Genomic DNA, 20,922 nt, shown 5'->3' on the forward strand with positions numbered 1-20,922 from the left:
GGAAGCTTTCCCTTCTCTGGATTCAAATGCCTTTCACTCGAAAGAGCTTGCTCTCAAGCAACAACCTTTCCTGCCACCCTCCTTCTCTGGTTTAAGCTCATTGACAACACTCGATATTAGTAATCGCTATTTATCTAACAATGATATTTCCATCAATCTTGGGAGTTTATCTTCTCTCCAGGATCTGAATTTGGCAGGAAATCATTTCTCCGAGTTGCCTGCCGGCACTGGCCACCTTGCAAAGCTAGAGAAATTGGACCTGTCACGCTGTCTAAATCTTCTGTTTATCTCAGAGATCCCCTCGAGTTTAAGAGCTTTGGTGGCACGTGATTGCACATCATTGGAAAAGGTGTCAATTCAGTCAAAAACAGCGCCGGATCTGTTACTGGGTGGCTGTGGAAAACTAGCTGAGATTCAAGGCTTGGAGAGTGTAGAAAACAAACCAGTCATTCGCATGGAAAACTGTAACAATTTGTCAAACAATTCTAAGGAGATTCTTCTTCAGGTTTTGTCCAAGGGAAAGCTTCCTGACGTTGTTCTCCCTGGTAGCGATGTACCGCATTGGTTTATGCAATATCAAAGAGATAGATCTTCCACAAAATTTCGTATACCACCCCTTTCAGCTGGTTTAAGTCCAGGACTAATTGTTTGGACTGTCTATGCAGCCATTGAAGTCGCCAGATGTACACGACCGTACTTGAACATTCAAATTCCAACTTGCATTTCTCTTTGTTCTGCTTCTATTAGAAAAAAGAAAGATGATAATGAATTGTTTTATACACGACCATGCTTGGACATTTCTTCAAGCCATGGATGTTATGATGGAGATCATTCATGGGTGATCTATATCCCATTTAGCAGGATTCAAGGTGCAATAGAAGGTGGAGACGAATTGGAAGTGTCTGTCAAGCCAGGCGATGATACTATTGTAAAGAAGTGTGTACTACTGTAAGCAGGTTATGATTTTTATTGTACAACTTTATTAAGGAATTAGTTGGATTATATATTAGTTGTATTATAACTTTCAATATGAATTTCAGAGATTCAGATTCAGATCTTAGACTACTATACATACTGTTTTCTAGCTTATTTTTAGAACAATTTAAAATTATCAACATTTAAAATTTATCAAAATAGAGTTTTTTTTTTTTTTTGTAATTTAACTTTAATTTTAAAATTTAAGAAATCTTGGTTTCTTTCTATCGATATGCATTGTGTATCAAATGATTTTTTAAATAATTATTTTTATTATATGATGATGTAGTTAGATCCGATATAGTTGTACATCTTTTGTTATAGTTGTATATCTTTCAATATTTTTGTTTTTATAAGGATTTAGATGTAAAACTAGTATAAATAGTTAGCTTACTTATCAGAATACTTTAAAACTGTTAACATTTAAAATTTATCAAAAATATTTTTTGTTACCGTTTAGTTGTAGTTTTAGAGCTTGATTTCTTTCTATTCTCTATACACTGCGCAACAGTTCAAACATCAGCAGTTTAGGCTTAAATAGACTTGAAGGAAAGCAATTAAATGAACTTTTAGTCATGGGATGAATTCAAAATCAAACAATAATTAGGAGCGATTATTAAGATTTTTAATACATGCATAAATTGGGGATTCTTAATCCCACCACAATTTCATAACAAAAATGTAGTTAAAGCAAAAAAAAAAAAAAAAATTATACCTTGCCCAATTTCCCCAAAAATCTCCTTCTTTCCTTCAAACTTCTAACCTCTCTCTGACTCCAGGATTCTTTAACCTAGTTGATCTTCTTGTTAAAACCCTCCTAATCCACCTTTAATGCCTTGGATTTGAGAGAAACAAAGAATTTTAGAAGGAAGTAAGAAATATCCACTCTCCCCTCCTGTCACATTGCTGTCGGCCTTATTAGAGAGGAGGGAGGGGTTGTTTTTCCTTTTGATTACAGAAATACCCTATCTCGCTTATTTATGTATTAATCTCCATTTACTGGTGTGTGTGTGTGTGTGTTGTATATATTATCAATCTCTATTATTACTCGTCCAAGATTCCATATTATGTAAATTGTAAGATTTTCATCGTTTAATTTAAATTTGATCTAAATTCACTATCCTTTTATAAAAAATCACGTCATTAAACTCATGGATTTAAATTTTCAAGTCAGGGTTTATATAAACTTTGCCATCTTGTTCAATTTCTTCAATTACTTATCTTAATAGTTTCTTAAAAATCATTTTTGCCATAATTATTCCTGCTTGGGTTTAATTCTTGCTACATGTCGCATGTGTGCGGTATCGCAGCGATCGTTCTCCACCCTCACTCATATATGTGTATCTATCTGGAAAATATGGAGAGACAAGGAATTCTTATCTTTTATTAGTGGAAAATGGAATGAGAGTCCCCACCTAGTATTATGATCACTAGGAACCCTAACTGGTCTCAAAGATTGGGAACGGAGACTGGTTGCGTAAAGGGAGGTATTAGCACCCCAAATACGCCCTACCTAAGATAAGCTGCATTGTTTTATTGTCTGATAAAAACTAAGGTCTCGTTTTGTTTTCTAATTTTTGGTTTGTCTATGGTTTAAGAAAAGTCATCCTCGGTAAGGAGGTCCTTATCTTATCGGGTAAAAACCTAATCGTTCTAACATCAAATAAGAAAACTACCTTTTTAATATCGGGAGTACATTTTACATGTAAATTCATAATCCTGAATATTAAAAGAAAACAAAATAATTTTTTTGAAATACTGGCCAAGTTCTCGTAACTTTAATAAACTGGTTATTAAAGCCAAAAAATACAGGCTAAAACATTTTGTTTTTTTTTTTGAAGTTTTCTTTGTTGTTTGAAAATAAAATATGAGTTTTTTAGCTTTGAGAGACTTGGCCGTATGCATGAAAACAAAAACATTTTTTTTTCAAAGTTTTGACAAAAACCGGGTATTTTAATACTAGATTTGTATCTTTACAGTATAAAAATACAAACCGACATTAACCCAAAATGGATAGAAAAATACACAAGAAAATCACAAATATTTTAAAAATGTAAATTTTTTTTATTAAATTTTATTAAACATGCCGAACCCGGAACAAAATTGGGTTGGGACCGACCCAAATAAAATACAAACTATCTTATATTGGGCTGGACTAGTCCAGCCGTGTGGACTGGGCTGATGATCCAACCAGTAGCCACCATGATTGGTTACTGTGCTCGCACGCACAGTAACCCATCAAATATAATTAGCCGATTACTGTGCTCATGCACAGTAACCGGTTAATTATTTTGCTTGCTTGCAGAAACGTGCACATTGCACATTCTGCATGCAAGCAAAGAAACGAAGAAACAGTGATGAGGGGAGGGTGTTACCCGGAACAGAAGACTTTGGGTAGATGAGCTGGCGGTGGAGAGGTGACGGTGGTGTTGCTGCAACGGCAGACGGTGGTTGCTGACAGTGGCTGCTTCTTCTTCTTCCTGCTGCCTTCTTCTTTCTCTGCCCCTCTCCTGTGTTTATTCTGTTCTTCACTGTTTAATCTCTGGCGGTGGCGGTGCTGTCGGTGGAGGCTGAGAGGAACGGTGGCTCTTCTCCTCCCTCTTCTTTTTTCTTCTATCTTTCTCCCTCTTTCTGCTCTTTCACTCTCCTTTTCGTCTCTTTCTGTTCTTCTCTTTTTTCTTAAAGTTTTCCCCCTCTGTTTTGTTCTTTTGGCTTCAGTTTTTCTGTTCCTTCACTCTGCTCGGTGTCCCCTCTCAAACCATCCCCTCTCGTTCCTTTTCTCTGTTTCTTTTAACTCCCAAAACCTCCCTGTTGTTTCATTCTCTCTCCCCCCTGTTTTCTATTCTTCCCTCCTTCTCTGTCTTTCGCTCTTTTTCTTCTGTTTTCCCGAGCTTCCCCCCTTGGAATCTGTCATTTGCTTCTCTCCTTCTCCAAAATTTTTCCCCCCTTCTTTACTGTGGTTCCTCCTCTGGTATTTATAAGCAAGAGGAGGAGAGGGTCACCTTACCCCTGCCCTGGCACAGGGTAAGGTGGGCGATGGGAGATGCTTGCAGGGGATGGTGGTTGAGGCATGGGTGTCCTGTTTTTTTTTTTTTTTTTTTGTCCTGGTGGCAGGGCATGTGTGGGTATGGGTAGTGTCGGGTTTCTTGGGCAAGTGGGGTGTAAAGAGAGAGCAGGAAAAAACATTTCAAAAATCCTCTTCTCCCCTGTCTCTGCATTTGCAGGGGAGAAGAAGCTGCACAAAGCCGTTCAAAACGGTTTGTTTTATTTTTTGAAAAAAGGAAAATAAATTTGGGAGTGACACAAAAATAGGTTATCACAGTTGCCCCCTCTTTACAGCAAAGACTTTGCATAGTAAGCTTGTAAAAAAATAAAAGGAAATAAAATGATCTGATTATCTTGGGCAATCTGCCCATTTTGAAGAAAATTGGTCTATTTTCACAGGCGACCTGCCCACACATACTCACACTGGTCTATTTTTAAGGGCAACCTGCCCACACACACTCACGCTGGTCTATTTTCACGGGCGACCTGCCCACATATGCTCACAGTGATCTCTTTTCAGGAGCGACCAGCCCACACACTCACTCATTTTGGTCTATTTTCAGGGGCGACCAGCCCACACACACTTACCCTGGTCTATTTTCATGGGTGACCTGCCCACACACACTCACACTAGTCGTGGTCTATTTTCATGGGCGACCTACCCAAGCATACTCAAAGTGGTCTATTTTCAGGGGCGACCAGCCAACAGACTCACGCTTAACCTGCCCAGGTAGAAAAAGGAAGAGTGGTCTTGTCGCACGTCACCCACGCGTCGTCGGCTTGGCGATTTTTCTTTATGCATTTTGCTTTGATTGATTCGTTGGAGTCCCCACCTAGTAATTGATTACGGGCTACTAGGAAACCGGATATACTGGTCTTGTCAAAGATTCACGGGTAAGGGACTGGTTGTGGTTAGGGAAGGTATTAGCACCCCTAACGCACCCTACCTGAGGTAAGCTGCTTCGTGGCTTTGACGTGTTAAAGAAGTTTTAAAATTTTATCTTTTCATCGGATATTAGAAATACAACTTACGTAAAAGTTAATAATTCTGGACCGTGAGCAAATCAAAATATTAAATTCTTCTTTAATCTTTGCAATTTTATCATACATAATAAAATAAAATAAAACACCCATGAAGCAAATACAAACACACACATACACTTTCACTATATTTTTTTCTTTTCTTTTCTTTGTTTTTTTTTGTTACATCAACACTAAAAATAATAAAAATTCAAAACTAAACAAAAAAATTACATCAAACAATTTAAAATTTACAAAATAACCCCTAAAACTCCAGAAATTGCATTGAAGACCTTCTGCAACCGCAGGAACAATGGCGGCGCGTGGGTTCACGCGCCGCCGCAAGAAAACCCCAGAAACATGGGGGATCTGGATTGACTTCTTCTTCTCAGCCTCCCTACGCCGGCGGTGACCTGCAAAACAACCGAAAACACCACAGGCAGTTGATTTTAATTTTGTTCTTTGTTTTCAATCTATTTTTTTTTCTCTTCTTCTCCGTTTCGAGTCTGCTTCCCTCTCTGCAGATCTGTTCTTTTCTTTTGCTGGTCTTCTGTGGCCGCTGTTGGATCGTTGATGACGGGTGGATCTGCGGCCGACCGGTTGAAAGAGGTGACCGGTCTTGGCTGGTCTATGGCCGTTGCTGTTGAAGAGACCGAAGAAGAACGACTATGGTTTCTGTCCGACGTGTGGCTGAGCTGGGGCTGTTGTTTGGCCGCTGCTGTTGGAGGCTGAATGGCAGGGAGAGATGGTTCGGTTTGTGAGGGAGGATCTGGCGCTGGCTTTGTGTTGATGAGAGGGAGAGGGGACAGTGTATGGGCCTCGGGCTGAAGGAAGAAGAAACCAAATCCAAGGGGGGGCGCCGCCGGCTGGTTTGTATTTGTGAATGGGAGTGGGGCGGCTGGTTTCGAAGAAAGAAAATCAAAGCCGGGTGGGGGGCGGCTGTTTGGGTTAGATAGGTTTAGGGTTAGGTTTTCCCCTTTTTTTTTTGTATTTTTCTTTCAAAATTGCCCCCCCTTTTGTGTGTGTTGAAGATCAGTATTTGTAGGCAAAAATATTGCTAGGTTTTCAAACTTGGTCCCCCAACTTCTTTTTTTGTAAATTTTGATTTTTCTTATTTTTTTGGATTTTTCTTATCAACATCGTCTCGAGTGAGGAAAATCGGTGATTTTTAAAAATAACGCGTTAAAAGTTAAACGCGTTCCAAATATCTTTGAAAATTTAAATTCTTTTGAGACGATGCTAAAAATGTTAAAAACGATGCAAATGTATTAAAAACGTATTTTTTGGATTTTCAATGTTTTTCGCTATTTTTGGATTTTTTCTGAAAATTTATCAAAACATGGGTCAAAATTGGGTAGCAACAGATGCCCTCTCTTTACAATGCTTACTGTCGATACACGACGTCGGGCGACGGCTCCCGCTTTTTTGTTTATTTAACAAAAAGGGTTTTTTTTTTTTCTCGATTGGGGGAAATAAAGATTTTATTGGAGTTGCCATCTAGTAATTTGAGGGAAACTAGAAATCCCAAATTAGACACTGGTCCCAGAGATTCGGGTACGGGGTTAGTTATGATTAAGGGAAGGTAGACACCACCCTTAAAACATCCTTTCAATAGAAAGGTTACCCTTACTTGTGTGTGTTTTGTTTGATTCAAATGCGATTATATTTTGGGCTTATTTGTAATTTTTTTAAAATGATTAACGTCGGTCCCTAAAAATAGGAGACACGTTAAAAATGACATCAGTCCCTAAAAATTAGGAGACTCGTCTAAAATATTGACGTTTGTCCCTAAAAAGGAGAGTTACGTCTGGGTTACCAAAAGAAATAATGGATATAATCCATTATATTTTGGGTTTATTGGTAATTTGTTTTTTTTTCAAATGGTTAACGTCGGTCCCTAAAAATAGGAGACGCGTTAAAAATATTATCAGTCCCTAAAAATTAGGAGACTCGTCTAAAATATGACGTTTTAACCCTAAAAGGAGAATTACGTCTGGGTTACCAAAAGAAATAATGGACATAATCCATATTTGGTATTTACATTTTTGACATCGGTCCTTTTAAAAAAAAAGAGACGTGTCGACTTTGGTTTTTGTATTTTTTACAACATGCAAGAAAATTTACAGGCATTTATATATATAAAAAATATCAAAAATACCAGTAGAAACCCCAAAAAATTACCTGAATGCCACTGTATAGGCAAAATAATGAAATACCCTTGAATTTCTCCGAAATTTACGGAAATGCCACTGGGGGCGCGTGTGGCCCACGACGAAAATCGCGCCCTTTTTCCGGCCAGATGGGGAGGTAAAAACGCTGAAAACGGCCGGTTTTTTGCTTTGTACGAGGTTGGCGACCTTTCTGTGGTGGTGCGGAGGCTTGAGACGGCCGGATATGGGAGATCGGAAGAGAGAGAAAGAGTCGCCGGCGAGAGGAGAGAGAGGCTCTGGGTTATACTACGGTGTGAACGCTAGCACGGTACACCGGTGCCGCTGAAGCCTGTGATCCGTTGGATCTCTGATGAAAAGATCTTGCGATTGTGATTGGCTTGATCTGCAGGTTGATCGGACGGTCCGGATGAGCAGCGTTTTGATCTGGTGTGACGTGGTGTACCGAGAGCTTGGTACACTGGGTGACGTGGCGCCACGGGATCTAAGGGAAAATTGTTTTAAGGGCTGAGATTGATTTGGGTTTTAATTGGGTGTGGTAAGCCCTATTGTATCCTATTAAATCAACGGTTCAGATCTAAACACTATTAGATCTAACGGTTAGGATATATTTGGTATTTTCCATATTGTTTTTAATAAAAATCAATATCTTACCCGCATGAAGAAATAGTAAAAAAAACATGAATAATGTTTCTTTTCTTTCTTTTTTTTCTTCTTCCTCCCTTGACAAAATTTTTTATTTTATTTTATTTTATTTTTATTTTATTTTTTTTATTATGTATAATAATATATATTTATATAGGTAAAATTAAAAACTCAATTCAGTATTAGAAAAACCCGATTCAACCGCTAAAAAATCCATTTTAATGACCGAAAATTATGTTGAAACACTGGAAAAAAACTTTTGATGGGTATCAACCCGGTAAGCCGGGTTTTGACCAAAAATAACAGTTTTGACCCAAAATGGCCTGAAACTTATTTTTTACCTTGGTCGACATGGTTTGACCCGTATTGACCCGGTGGACTCGGTTTTGGTTGAAAATGACGGTTTTGACCCGAAACGGCCCGAAACTTATTTTTTATCCTGGTCGACATGGTTTGACCCGTATTGACCCGGCGGACTCGGTTCTTATGGAAAGATGCGGTTGACTCGAGAAAATTTTTTTTTTTTAATTTTAAACTTTTTTCTTAATTTTTTTGGATTTTTATAAATAATAATAGAAATAAAATAACATTCCAGAAAATCTTGGTGAATCCGAAATTGGGTTACAACACTTACGAAGCAAAACTCCTCAATGTTTTGCATAGTAAGCTTTGTAAAGAAAAACTTGTCTTCTTAACTTGCTCAATATCCACTCATGTAAAGACTTTACTTTTCTTCTTTTTCTGTTTCTTTCTCCTTTTCCTTCTCTTCTTTCTTCGTTTCTCTCTCTCTTTTTTTTCGTTAACTTGAGATCCCATCTGGCGATCTCCTTTTTCAAAACCAAAGAATGTGTGTAGCTCGGTCAACCTGAAATGCCATATGGAGATTCCGTTTAACCAAAGCCACATGAGATCCCATCTGGCGACCTCATTCAACTGGAACTAAAAAATATGTGGAGCTCGGTCAACCTGAAATCTCATCTGGCGATTCCCTTTAACCAAAGTTACATGAGATCCCATCTGGTGACCTCATTCAACTGGAACTAAAAAAATATGTGTAGCTCGGCCAACCTGAAATCCAATCTGGCGATTTCCTTTAACCAAAGCCACCTGAGATCCCATCTGGCGACCTCATTCAACTGGAAATAAATAAAAAAGTGTGTAACTCGGTCAACCTGAAATCTCATCTGGGATTCCCTTTAACCAAAGTCACCTGAGATCCCATCTGGCGACCTCATTAAATTGGAACTAAAAGATGTGTGTAGCTCGGTCAACTTGAAATCCCATCTGACGATTCCCTTTAACCAAAGCTACATGAGATCCCATCTGGCGACCTCATTAAACCAAAACCAAAAAATTTTGCATAACTCGGTCAACCTGAAATCCCATCTGGCGATTTCCTTTAACCAAAGCTACATGAGATCCCATCTGGCGACCTCATTAAATCAAAACCAAAAAGTATGCGTAACTTGGTCAACCTGAAATCTCATCTGGCGATTTCCTTTAACCAAAGCTACATGAGATCCCATCTAACGACCTCATTAAACCAAAACCAAAAAATATGTAAAAAGTGGTCTATTGTAATGGGTGACCTACCCAGGTGGAAAGAATATGAAAAGCGGTCTCGTTGCGATGGGTGACCTACCCAGATGGAAGATGGAAAAAATGTGAAGTGTGGTCTCATTGTTATGGGTGACCTACCCAAAGAAAAAGGAAAGAGAGGTCTCATTGTAATGGGTGACCTACCCAAGTGGAAGAATGGCCTCATTGTAATGGGTGACCTACCCAGGTAAATAAAACATGGAGAATTGGTCGCGTTGTAATGGGTGACCTACCCAGAAAAATGTTGGCGAGGGCTCAAAGGCGCACTCAAAAGGAGGTAGGGTTATAAAACGCACTATCTAAGAAGTGAGGGCTCAACGGCGCACTCGAAATGAGGTAGGGTTAGAAAACGCACTACTCGAGATGTGAAGGCTCAAAGTCGCACTCGAAATGAGGTAGGGTTAGAAAACGCACTACCCGAATGGTGGTGGCTCAAAGGCGCACTCGGAATGAGGTAGGGTTAGAAAACGCACTACCCGAATGGTGGTGATGAAACACCGATTTGACAATGTTGAAAGCAATGCATTATGGTCAATATGCATGTATACTTACCTGAGAAATATAGGTCCCCATTTCTTCATGGTGTCTTTCTTTTCTCAAAAGTTGGAGTGTTGGCAGTGAACTTCGATGGCTTTTTCGCTCTTACTTACTCGAGTCATCTCTTGTGATCTTGACCCCTAGGAAAGACTTGATATCATCATACTTCTTTGTCCTCCGTCCTTTATCTCAAGGGTTGCCAACTTTGCCCGGCATTTTTCTTAGAAAGGGAATCATGGAGCCAGCCCTACCAGGTGTTTTTTATTGCCCCCTAGCTTGATCATGCCCCCAAGTATTCAAATCAGGTTTGGGGATGAGGCTATGTGAAGGAAGGTTTGACAAGGAGTTGTTTTCATGCAGAATTTTTGGAATTCCAAAACTATTCTAGACACAGAAATCATTTTGACATCGATTCAAAGCAAACTCATTCTGAAGAAATTCAAATGATTCCTATGGAGAGGTTATCAGAAATGATGAAAACTTTTTGTTTTGCTTTTGGTGAAAAACATGAAGTGACATTTGATTGGTCAAAATGGTTCAAGATTTACTATGAGAGTTTAAAAAAAAACCAGTTTTGAAAGCATTCATTTTATTTGCATGAATAATGATTTGGTTTGCATGAGAAAGCACTGCCTATCGATCCAGATTGCTTGCCTTTGATCAGAAAGGGCTTGATTAGGCACATAATGTAGGCTTAGGCTCTTGGTTATGAAGAAAAGGATATTTGTAGGCTCAAAAAGTGTTTAAGGGATTTCAAAACTAAGGATCACTTGTGCTTGTTTCCTGACCTTTTGTCTTTGGAATGTCTTTCCAAAATGGTCTATCGTGCCCCCTAGTGTTGGGCTTGGGCTCTTTCTCTTTGCTTTTGTTTTCTTTATTTGATTTTGAGCATCATTGTATTGGGTTTTTTTCTTTTTACTCAAAATTTTGGATCATTTGGATTTTTCTTCATGCCCCCAAGCTTTGTTTGGGCACCGTTGATGATTGAGAATTTTCTTTTATGCCCCCCAGTGTTGCTTGGGCACTTTCAATCATTGAGGTTTTTTTTTTTTTCTATGTCTCTTGCACTTGCCCCCAATATGGGGTGTGATCCTAGCCAAGGTTATTTATCTCAAGAAAAGCATTAGGCTCAAAAGGGGACTGCAAATGATATATTTTAGCCTCGTGAACGGATTATCAAAAAATGGCATTTCCTCATCTCAAACACATGCACTTTGGATCGGTAAGCCTTGCTTTCACGCGAGTATGCAAAGTGATTTCTCATTATTCATTCAAATAAAACTCAACTTTGGAGTCACTTCATGGTGTTTTTTTTTGTGTTTTTTTTCTCTTTTTTTTCGGGTTTTCTATGTGTATGGTTACCTTTCTAAGGAATCACCCGAATTTCCAGAACTTGTTTGTTTGAACAAACACCAATATGATTTCTGTTTTGTACTTAACTTTGAATTCCCAAAAATCCTTGTGAACATGTATGATCATGCATAGCTTTGGAAGAAAAGGGAAACACGCCCAAAGATTCTTAGCGCAATGGTTTCATGCTTAAAGGTTATGTTCAATGTGTTATTTGCATGAAACAGCAAAAAAATAAAGGCATGATCAAACAGAGATGGTTATTTTTGGCAGAACAAGAACAGGCTCCATTCTGCAAATGTGGTGCAATTCCCCTTCAGTCAGCCTTCCCACAAAAGCTTTTACAGAAATGTTGAATTGTGTTCAGGCTCTTGACCATGTTTGCCCCCAATTTCTTCGGGTTGAGTCGTTGTTGGGTTTCTAACAAAGATGATAGTTTGGTTGGAAGGAACTTCCCTAGAGTAATTTCTAAGTATTTGCTCGAGTAAGCTAGAGGCGAGTCAAGCTTGTCTTCAGAAACTCCAACTCTTCTTAAAAATGGACGTTACGGTGAGCACGCTCTTTATCTTCCGTGTTTTTTCGTTCAAAATCGTTGTAGACTCGTAGGGGACCTACTTTTCATCCTGGTGCATGCATGACAAATGTATGAATATATAATCTATATGATGAACTCGCCCTTCGAGGGGTGACATATGGTCGTAACTCTTGTATGATGAAACAAGAATCGTGATTCTTGCCCAAAATCTACAATGAAAATTTTCTAAGTGACGGCCATTATGTCACCCACAAGTCTTGAGTTCAAGATGATTCAAGAAGGGTTTGCCCTGATGCAAATAACAACAGCACATACAACCTAAGGATAGGTTCTATTCATTATGTGAACATGGGTAGGTTTTCTACCTGGTCTCAAACGGGTCTCATATCTGCCCAGTGACGTTCTTCGTAAAGACAGTATGCGGGCGTTGCAAGAAATAGTTAAGGCACGTATGCCCACCATTACCAAGCAGGCACTCAGATATGAGTTAGGTGTTTCACGCATCTGAACCCTGACCAATAGTCATAGGGCAGATCGCTAATTCCCCACCTAACCTAAAAGCTTGTGTGTGCTTCCAAAAATAAATACAAGTGATGCATGAAACAATTCTAAAAATGCATGGATAAAACGAAAATAAAACAAGACAAAAATGCAAAAACTTAAACACATCAAATACACAAAGCTTAGTCCAATATTGTCAGAAACAGTACCTTCCCCAGTGGAGTCGCCATTCTGTCGCACGTCACCCACGCGGCGTCGGCTTGGCGATTTTTCTTTATGCGTTTTGCTTTGATTGATTCGTTGGAGTCGCCACCTAGTAATTGATTGCAGGCTACTAGGAAACCGGATGTACTGGTCTTGTTAGAGATTCACGGGTAAGGGACTGGTTGTGGTTAGGGAAGGTATTAGCACCCCTAACACACCCTACCTGAGGTAAGCTGCTTCGTGGCTTTGACGTGTTAAAGAAGTTTTAAAATTTTATCTTTTCATCGGATATTAGAAATACAACTTACGTATAAGTTAATAATTCTGGACCGTGAGCAAATCAAAATATTAAATTCTTCTTTAATCTTTGCAATTTTATCATACATAATAAAATAAAATAAAACACCCATAAAGCAAATACAAACACACACATACACTTTCACTATATTTTTTTCTTTTCTTTTCTTTGTTTTTTTTTTTGTTACATCAACACTACAAATAATAAAAATTCAAAACTAAACAAAAAAATTACATCAAACAATTTAAAATTTACAAAATAACCCCTAAAACTCCAGAAATTGCATTGAAGACCTTCTGCAACCGCAGGAACAATGGCGGCGCGTCTCCCCACGCGCCACCGCCACTGTCATTTGCTTCTCTCCTTCTCCAAAATTTTGCCCCCCTTCTTTATTGTGGTTCCTCCTCTGGTATTTATAAGCAAAAGGAGGAGAGGGTCACCTTACCCCTGCCCTGGCACAGGGTAAGGCGGGCGATGGAAGATGCTTGCAGGGGATGGTGGCTGAGGCATGGGTGTCCTGTTTTTTTTTCATCCTGGTGGCAGGGCATGTGTGGGTATGGGTAGTGCCGGGTTTCTTGGGCAAGTGGGGTGTAAAGAGAGAGCGGAAAAAACATTTCAAAAATCCTCTTCTCCTTGTCTTTGCATTTGCAAGGGAGTAGAAGCTGCACAGTGCCGTTCAAAATGGCACCGTGCAGTTTGTTGTGTTTTTTTATTTTTGAAGAAAAAGAAAGTAAATTTAGGAGTGACCCAAAAATGGGTTATAACACTACCAAAGACTTGTTTATTTGAACTATTTGCCCTAAATCTATTTTTAAAAATTATTTAAAATCTATTAAATTTTGTCTGGACTTTTGGATGGAGTAAAATGGAGTTTTAACAGTTATCTTATTTTACAATGCTTATAACACAAAACACGATATGAAAATACCTTTTCATTTGCAACACTCGCAAGATAATGCTGTCCCTTTTCAAATGAAATTGAATTTGGCCTTGGAAATCTGCCAGAAATTGCGAGGAACCACGCAGCAAAATCACACGAACATAGCTGACTGCAAAGCCACCCAAGCGAACCACAACAGACTCAAGCACAGATATCGCATGCTTCTTTCCCATGATATTGATCTGATGCCGAAATATTTTATTGCTGGTCCGCGGATTGAGAATCTCCGAGAACTATTAAACAATGTACAATCTTCTGGTCTGGAAACTGAGGTTCATAGAGGACATCGAGCTGAAATTAATTAATTATGTTAAACAAAAAAAATATTGGTGCTGGGAACATGTACAGTCAACGGGCAAGAGAATTGATGCTTAGCAAAAGCTTTGATGACAGTGGAAGCAAAGTCGTTGAAGACATTGATTGGGATGCAGTAAGTGTCGAAGGTCCTGAGTGCTAACAATGTGGTTTGGAGAAAGTGAAGCAAATGTGCGGGAGATGTTCGACAAAGCAAAAATCTTATTGCTTTTGGAATTCTGATTAAATTTTATCCATAATATTTGTTTAGAAAGGTTGATTTATATACTTTAATTTAACTTAGATTGAGCATATATTCATATTTTAAAATTATAATTCAGTAAAAAACCTATCACAAAAAATAAAGTTTAAAATATAAAATATAGAAATTCAATAATCCATATCATAATCTATATCCAATAATCCAAGTGAGTATACTAACTACAGAAATCCCAACTTCATGATGCATCAGTCCATTTGAAAATTAAACCCTAACGAGAACGATAACAGTTAATTGGTTGGTGAAGCTTTCATTGCATGATCACGTAAATGTACCATGAAGCAATTATACAGAGAGTCCACATCCTACAATGTGACAGTTTATGACAATTCATGACGGATTCATTAAGCAAAGAAAAGCTGTACTTCGGACCACGATAAAAGGTTGATTACAAACGGACAAGCAGTCAAATTCATTTTTTTTTTAATATATTAAAAAGGCTTAAGCAATCAAAATCATGACCAGGTATTTATGATAAATTTACGGGCTATATAAATTGGAGAATAAAGACAAGCAACAAATTTCTGATATTCTGAACTTTTGATTGGCTATGACCCGTTCCGTCGACTAGACTAAAGAAAAAACAAAGAGAACATGACTTCCTGAGACCCCATGGCACAATCTGGGGCCAAGGGAGTTTACTAGCTATTGAACTTCCAACTTCATGATGCATCTAGTCCATCAGTCCCAATAAGCACGATAAACAGGTTATTGGTCGGTGACGCTTTCATGGAATAATGTTGTGGACGTACTATAAGCAATTAATTAACACGACAAGTTGTGACATTTCTTTACTGATGCTACTCTAGTGATTTATTTTTTATAGAGATATCGTAAGATTATAAGAATAATTATATATTATTTTTTAATATAATTTCTCGAATAAAATTTTTTTAACTTAAAATTTATATATATTCACACTATCTTAGTTTTAATTTTATTAATTAAAATAAAAATATTGAAATCCAAACATATTACTGTGACCTATCTATAGCTTAATAACTAAGAAAATAACCATAAGCCTTGTGAAAGGCATAAAAATACCGACATACTCACTAGCAATTTGCAAAGGCAACAATGAGAAAAATATCATGATTATTGAGTAATGAAACAATATTAAATATTATTGCACTAGGTATGTTTGTTGATGAGTCAGATAAGTTTTTGGATAAATTAAACCTTCATTTACCTATCTGTATTGTTCTTATATATTCCATGTGAATTTTATTTTTATTTTATGTAAACAAAATCATATTAAATAAAAAAAAAAAACTCCCGAGATGTTACAACTCGAGAGCTGCTTTCTTGCGCTAAAGGCAGTTAAAAAGATACATCATGAATCTTTGGACAAGTCAAATTTGGAACGATGACCCACAATATGCATAGTACTTTCTAATTAACAGGGAGTCCTATGATTTGGAAAGGTAGAACAAAGATTATTTAGAAATTTCAGAATGAAAGATTCCTCTACCTTGCAATTCCAATTAATTCAGAGAGCCCGCGATTAATTAAGTATTATTTCTTCACCGATTCAATTAAAGGAGAGAAAACTGATGCAAAAGATTTTAAAAAACAAAATATTTTTTTCTTTTATTTCTCAGGTTTATATATATATATATATATATATATATATATATATATATATATATATATATATATATATAAAACACAAAAACAATTTTATTGAATTAGTACAAAATCATGGATCAAAAAATTGATATTTAGAACGAATAAATAAATAAATAAGTGAAATTTAAAGATAAATTTAAATAATTAAACATCATGAATTTTAACAACATCCTAGAAAAATTACTAGAATGAACAAGTGAAGGTTTGATAAAGCCGGCAAGAGTGGACAATTTAGGAAATGGTCAGGTCTTCACTTAACAAAAAAAATTATAAAAATAAGTAAAGCAATTATACTTTATGAAATAAAAATTATCCTGACTTAAAAAAGACCCAAAATATAAAATAAAAATTACTTAAAAAAATACTTCGCAAATTTTTATTTTTATTTTATTTTTATTTTTATTTTTATTTTGCCTATCACTCATATTCACATTAAACCAGCTATGTGTTTTGAACGAATGAGCCAACAATTAAGCATCTTTAGAAATTATAGGACTTGTAAATGAATTTTCCTATGATTTACCAAATCTTCGACCCAATAAAAACAGATGTCACTGTTGTTGACCTATGTCAAATTCTGTAAAATAAGAACAAAGATGAATAAGAAATTTCACAATTAAAAATTCCAATAAATATTCCTTTTATTTTTATTTTTATTTTTATTTTTATTTTTATTTTTTGTATAAATACCTATCATCGGAGCCCAAGATCTTCATCTGCCATAGGAAACCATATCCCTTAGACATGATGTCCTCACTACAGAAACCATTCTTAAAGTTTCTCCAAGTCCTTTTTTTTCTCCTTCTAATGTGCTTTCCTTCTTTCTTTGCCTTTCCTCCTAATTCATTTGGTGCTGCCAAATATGTAGCTGCTGAAGGTAATAAAGAAGCGGAGGCTCTCCTAAAATGGAAAGCAAGTCTTGATGACAACCACAGCCAATCTGTCCTGTCTTCTTGGGTTGGCAGCAGCCCTGGCTTGGGATCACTTGTGACAATTCTGGAAGTGTCGTGGATTTCAGCCTTCCATATTTTGGTCTGAGAGGTACATTTCATAGTTTCAACTTCTCCAATCTTCTCACTCTCAATCTCTGGAACAATTCACTCTATGGAACTATCCCATCCCACATTAGTAACCTGACCAAAATCACCAATTTAGACTTGTGTGATAATCATTTCACAGGAAATATTCCACTTGAGATAGGATTGTTAACAAGTCTTAACTTTTTGTACCTTTGTGAAAATAATCTCACCGGTTTGATCCCAGCCTTTATTGGAACTCTGAAACACCTATCTATTCTCTATCTACGGGGTAACAAACTCTCTGGTTTGATACCTCTAGAGATTGGATCACTACAGTCTCTCAGTTCCCTTGACTTGTCAAACAATGATTTCACTGGTAGGATCCCTTTTTCTATTGAAAATATGAGAAACTTATCAATTCTTTCTTTCTTTAATAGCAAACTCTCTAGTTTCATCCCTTCTTTTATTGGAAATCTGAGAAACTTATCAATTCTTTCTCTATGGGATAATGAACTCTCCGACTTGATACCTCCAGAAATTGGATCATTGTAGTCTCTCAGTTCCCTTTACTTGTCAAACAATGATTTCACTGGTAGGATCCCTTCTTCTATTGAAAATCTAAGAAACTCATCAATTCTTTCTCTCTTTGATAACAAACTCTCTAGTTCCATCCCTTCTTCTATTGGAAATCTGAAAAACTTATTCATTCTCGATCTCTCGATAAACAAACTCTCTGGTTTCATTCCTTTTTCTATTGGGAACATGACTAAGCTCATTGACTTGCGTCTTCGAGAAAATAATCTCACTGGTTTGATCCCAGTCCTGATTGGAACTCTGAAACACATATCCGCTCTCTTATCTATTTATCGGGTAACAAACTCTCTGGCTTGATACCTCTAGATATTGGAAATCTGATAAACTTATCCATTCTCTATCTCTTGAATAACAAACTCTCTGGATTTATCCCTTTTTTTATTGGGAACATGACTATGCTCACTAGACTTGGTCTGGACATGAATAATTTATTTGGATCTGTTCCTCGGGAAATAGGACAACTTGAATCCCTTATTGAATTGAGATTGCACTTAAATAATCTTAATGGTACTCTGCCCCCCGAGATGAATAATCTCACACATTTGATGAATTTGCAATTGTTTTCAAACAATTTCACTGGCCATTTACCACGAGACATGTGCCTTGGTGGGTTGCTTGTAAATTTTACAGCCCCCTACAATCATTTTTCTGGTCCAATCCCTGAAAGCTTGCGAAATTTTACTCGTCTATTTAGAGTTAGGCTTGAGTGGAACCAATTGACGGGGAATATTACTGAAGATTTCGGCCTCTACCCAAACTTGAACTATGTGGACCTAAGTCACAATGATTTGTATGGTGAGCTTACAAGGAAATGGGGAGGTTTTCACAACTTGGCGAGCCTAAAATTGTCAAACAATAATATCATCGGCGAGATACCATCAGAGCTGGGAAAGGCTACTAGGCTACAAGTCATTGATCTTTCATCAAATCTCCTAAAGGGGACAGTTCCAAAAGAATTGGGGCAGTTGAAGGCGTTGTACAACCTTACTCTTCATAACAACCATCTTTTTGGTATCGTTCCCTTTGAAATCCAAATGCTATCTCAACTTCAATCCCTTAATTTAGCTTCTAATAATCTTGGTGGATCAATCCCAAAACAAGTGGGAGAGTGCTCAAATTTTTTACAGTTGAACTTGAGTCATAATAAGTTCATAGGGAGCATCCCATCTGAGATAGGCTTCCTGCATTTCTTGAAGATCTAGATCTCAGTGGGAATCTATTGGCAGGAGAGATACCATCAGAAATTGGGCAATTAAAACAGTTAGAAACGATGAACTTGTCTCACAACAAACTTTCCGGTTTGATTCCAACTGTTTATGTAGATTTGGTGAGCTTGACAACTCTAGACATCTCCTACAATGAACTAGAGGGCCCTATTCCCAAAATCAAAGGCTTCAATGAAGCTCCTTTAGAAGCTTTTATGAATAATAGTGGTCTCTGTGGAAATGTCAGTGGTCTAAAGCCTTGTACACTTCTTACAAGTAAGAGAAAGAGCAACAAAATTGTCATTTTGATTCTTTTTCCTCTCCTGGGCAGTCTACTTCTACTACTTACCATGGTTGGATGTTTATACTTTCGCTACCAAACAAGTATAGAAAGAATCTCCTTTTTAGGAGAGCGACAAAGTCCACTCAGTTTTGCAGTACAGGGCTATGAGGAGGAGATCCTACATGAAACTATCATCCAGGCCACTAATAATTTCAACTCCAATAATTGTATAGGGAAAGGGGGGTACCGAATTGTTTATCGAGCCATGTTGCCAGCAGGTCAGGTCGTTGCCGTGAAGAAACTTCACCCATCAAGAGAGGGCGAGCTTATGGATTTGAAAACTTTTAGAAATGAGATTCGCATGTTAATAGATATTCGACATCGAAATATTGTGAAGTTATGTGGATTTTGTTCATTAATTGAGCACTATAGTTTACGAGTTCATAGAAAGGGGAAGTTTGAAGATGAGTTTATCTAGCGAAGAACAGGCAATGGACTTGGATTGGAATAAAAGGCTTAATGTTGTTAAAGGAGTGGCCAATGCATTATCCTATTTGCACCATGATTGCTCGCCTCCAATCATTCATCGAGACATTTCCAGCAGCAATGTTCTTTTAGATTTGGAATACGAGGCTCATGTTTCGGATTTTGGGACAGCTCGGCTCTTGATGCCTGACTCAACCAACTGGACCTCATTTGCTGGCACCTTCGGATACACAGCTCCAGGTACATACTTGATTTCATTCTTAAAATATATATATATATATATATATATATATATATATATATATATATATATGAATCAATTGCTAAATTTCTGTATATATGCCGTAATGTTTTGGAGGCTCTCCAAAACATTATGACATATTAGCAGACCAATACAACCAGTACTATGAAAATGGAGGGCTGCTTTTGGATGCTGTAAAGGTTATGTATAATACAACCAGTATTGTCATATTAGCAGTACAATACAACCAGTACTATGAAAAAATGACCAGAATTTTTGCAGAGCTAGCTTACACAATGAGAGTGAACGAGAAGTGCGATGTCTAGCTACAGCTTTGGAGTGGTCACAATGGAAGTAATAATGGGAATGCATCCGGGTGATCTCATCTCATCTCTTTCTGCATCAGCATTTTCCTCCTCGTCGTGCTCACAAATCAACCAGCATACGTTGTTGAAGGATGTGATAGACCAACGTATCCCACTTCCTGAAAATCGAGTTGCAGAAGGCGTGGTCTCCATTATCAAAATTGCATTTGCATGCTTGCTTGCCAATCCCCAATCTAGGCCAACCATGCGACAAGTAGCTTCGGAGCTCATAGCTCGATGGCCTCCGCTGCCAAAGTCCTTCTCCGCAATAACATTGGAAGATCTGATGCCTCAAATTAACAACTGTGACAGGCTGAGAATTTTCCAAAAGATTTTCTATAATTAGTATGTGATTGTTTCTACTTATGTTCCTTTCAATTTTCGTAGCTTTGTTTGTAATAAATTATTTCTCTGCTTTGTATTTTGTTTCTTCAACGATTAATATATTTTTGTACAGTATTATTTCTCTGCCCTTTCTCGTAATATTATGATACTCCATGATATTGAAAATATGTATACCTATTATCTAATATGACTGTAAATTCTGCATTCAAAAAAAAATGAGGGGTAATGAAATAATTTTTGTAAGTATTAATTTCAACATTTAAATTTTAAAAAAAAAATAAGGAACAAACATAATTGTTTAAAAAAAAAAATTTAAAAATAAGTATTAATTTCAACATTTAAATTTTTTAAAAAAAAAATTTGT

The 20,922-nt window shown here is 37.2% G+C and overlaps 1 protein-coding gene across 7 annotated transcripts in view; it reads left to right on the top strand.

Moving 5' to 3' along the window:
* LOC18104063 (probable leucine-rich repeat receptor-like protein kinase At1g35710) overlaps positions 1-20,681 on the top strand; it is a 119,614-nt gene extending 98,933 nt beyond the window's left edge. For 6 of the 7 annotated variants that reach the window (XM_052446444.1, XM_052446443.1, XM_052446442.1 and 3 more), the window contains one exon: positions 20,526-20,681. In XM_052446444.1, the coding sequence (XP_052302404.1) occupies positions 20,526-20,530 (5 nt within the window). In that variant the 3' untranslated portion in view covers positions 20,531-20,681. Of the gene's footprint in view, positions 1-20,130; positions 20,328-20,525 lie in introns of those variants that run through there. The other variant, XM_052446445.1, reaches the window with a different exon arrangement.
* Positions 20,682-20,922: the final 241 nt, after the last annotated feature.

The sequence above is a fragment of the Populus trichocarpa genome, chromosome 13, assembly GCF_000002775.5.
Source record: "Populus trichocarpa isolate Nisqually-1 chromosome 13, P.trichocarpa_v4.1, whole genome shotgun sequence".
Taxonomy (NCBI): Eukaryota; Viridiplantae; Streptophyta; class Magnoliopsida; order Malpighiales; family Salicaceae; genus Populus; species Populus trichocarpa.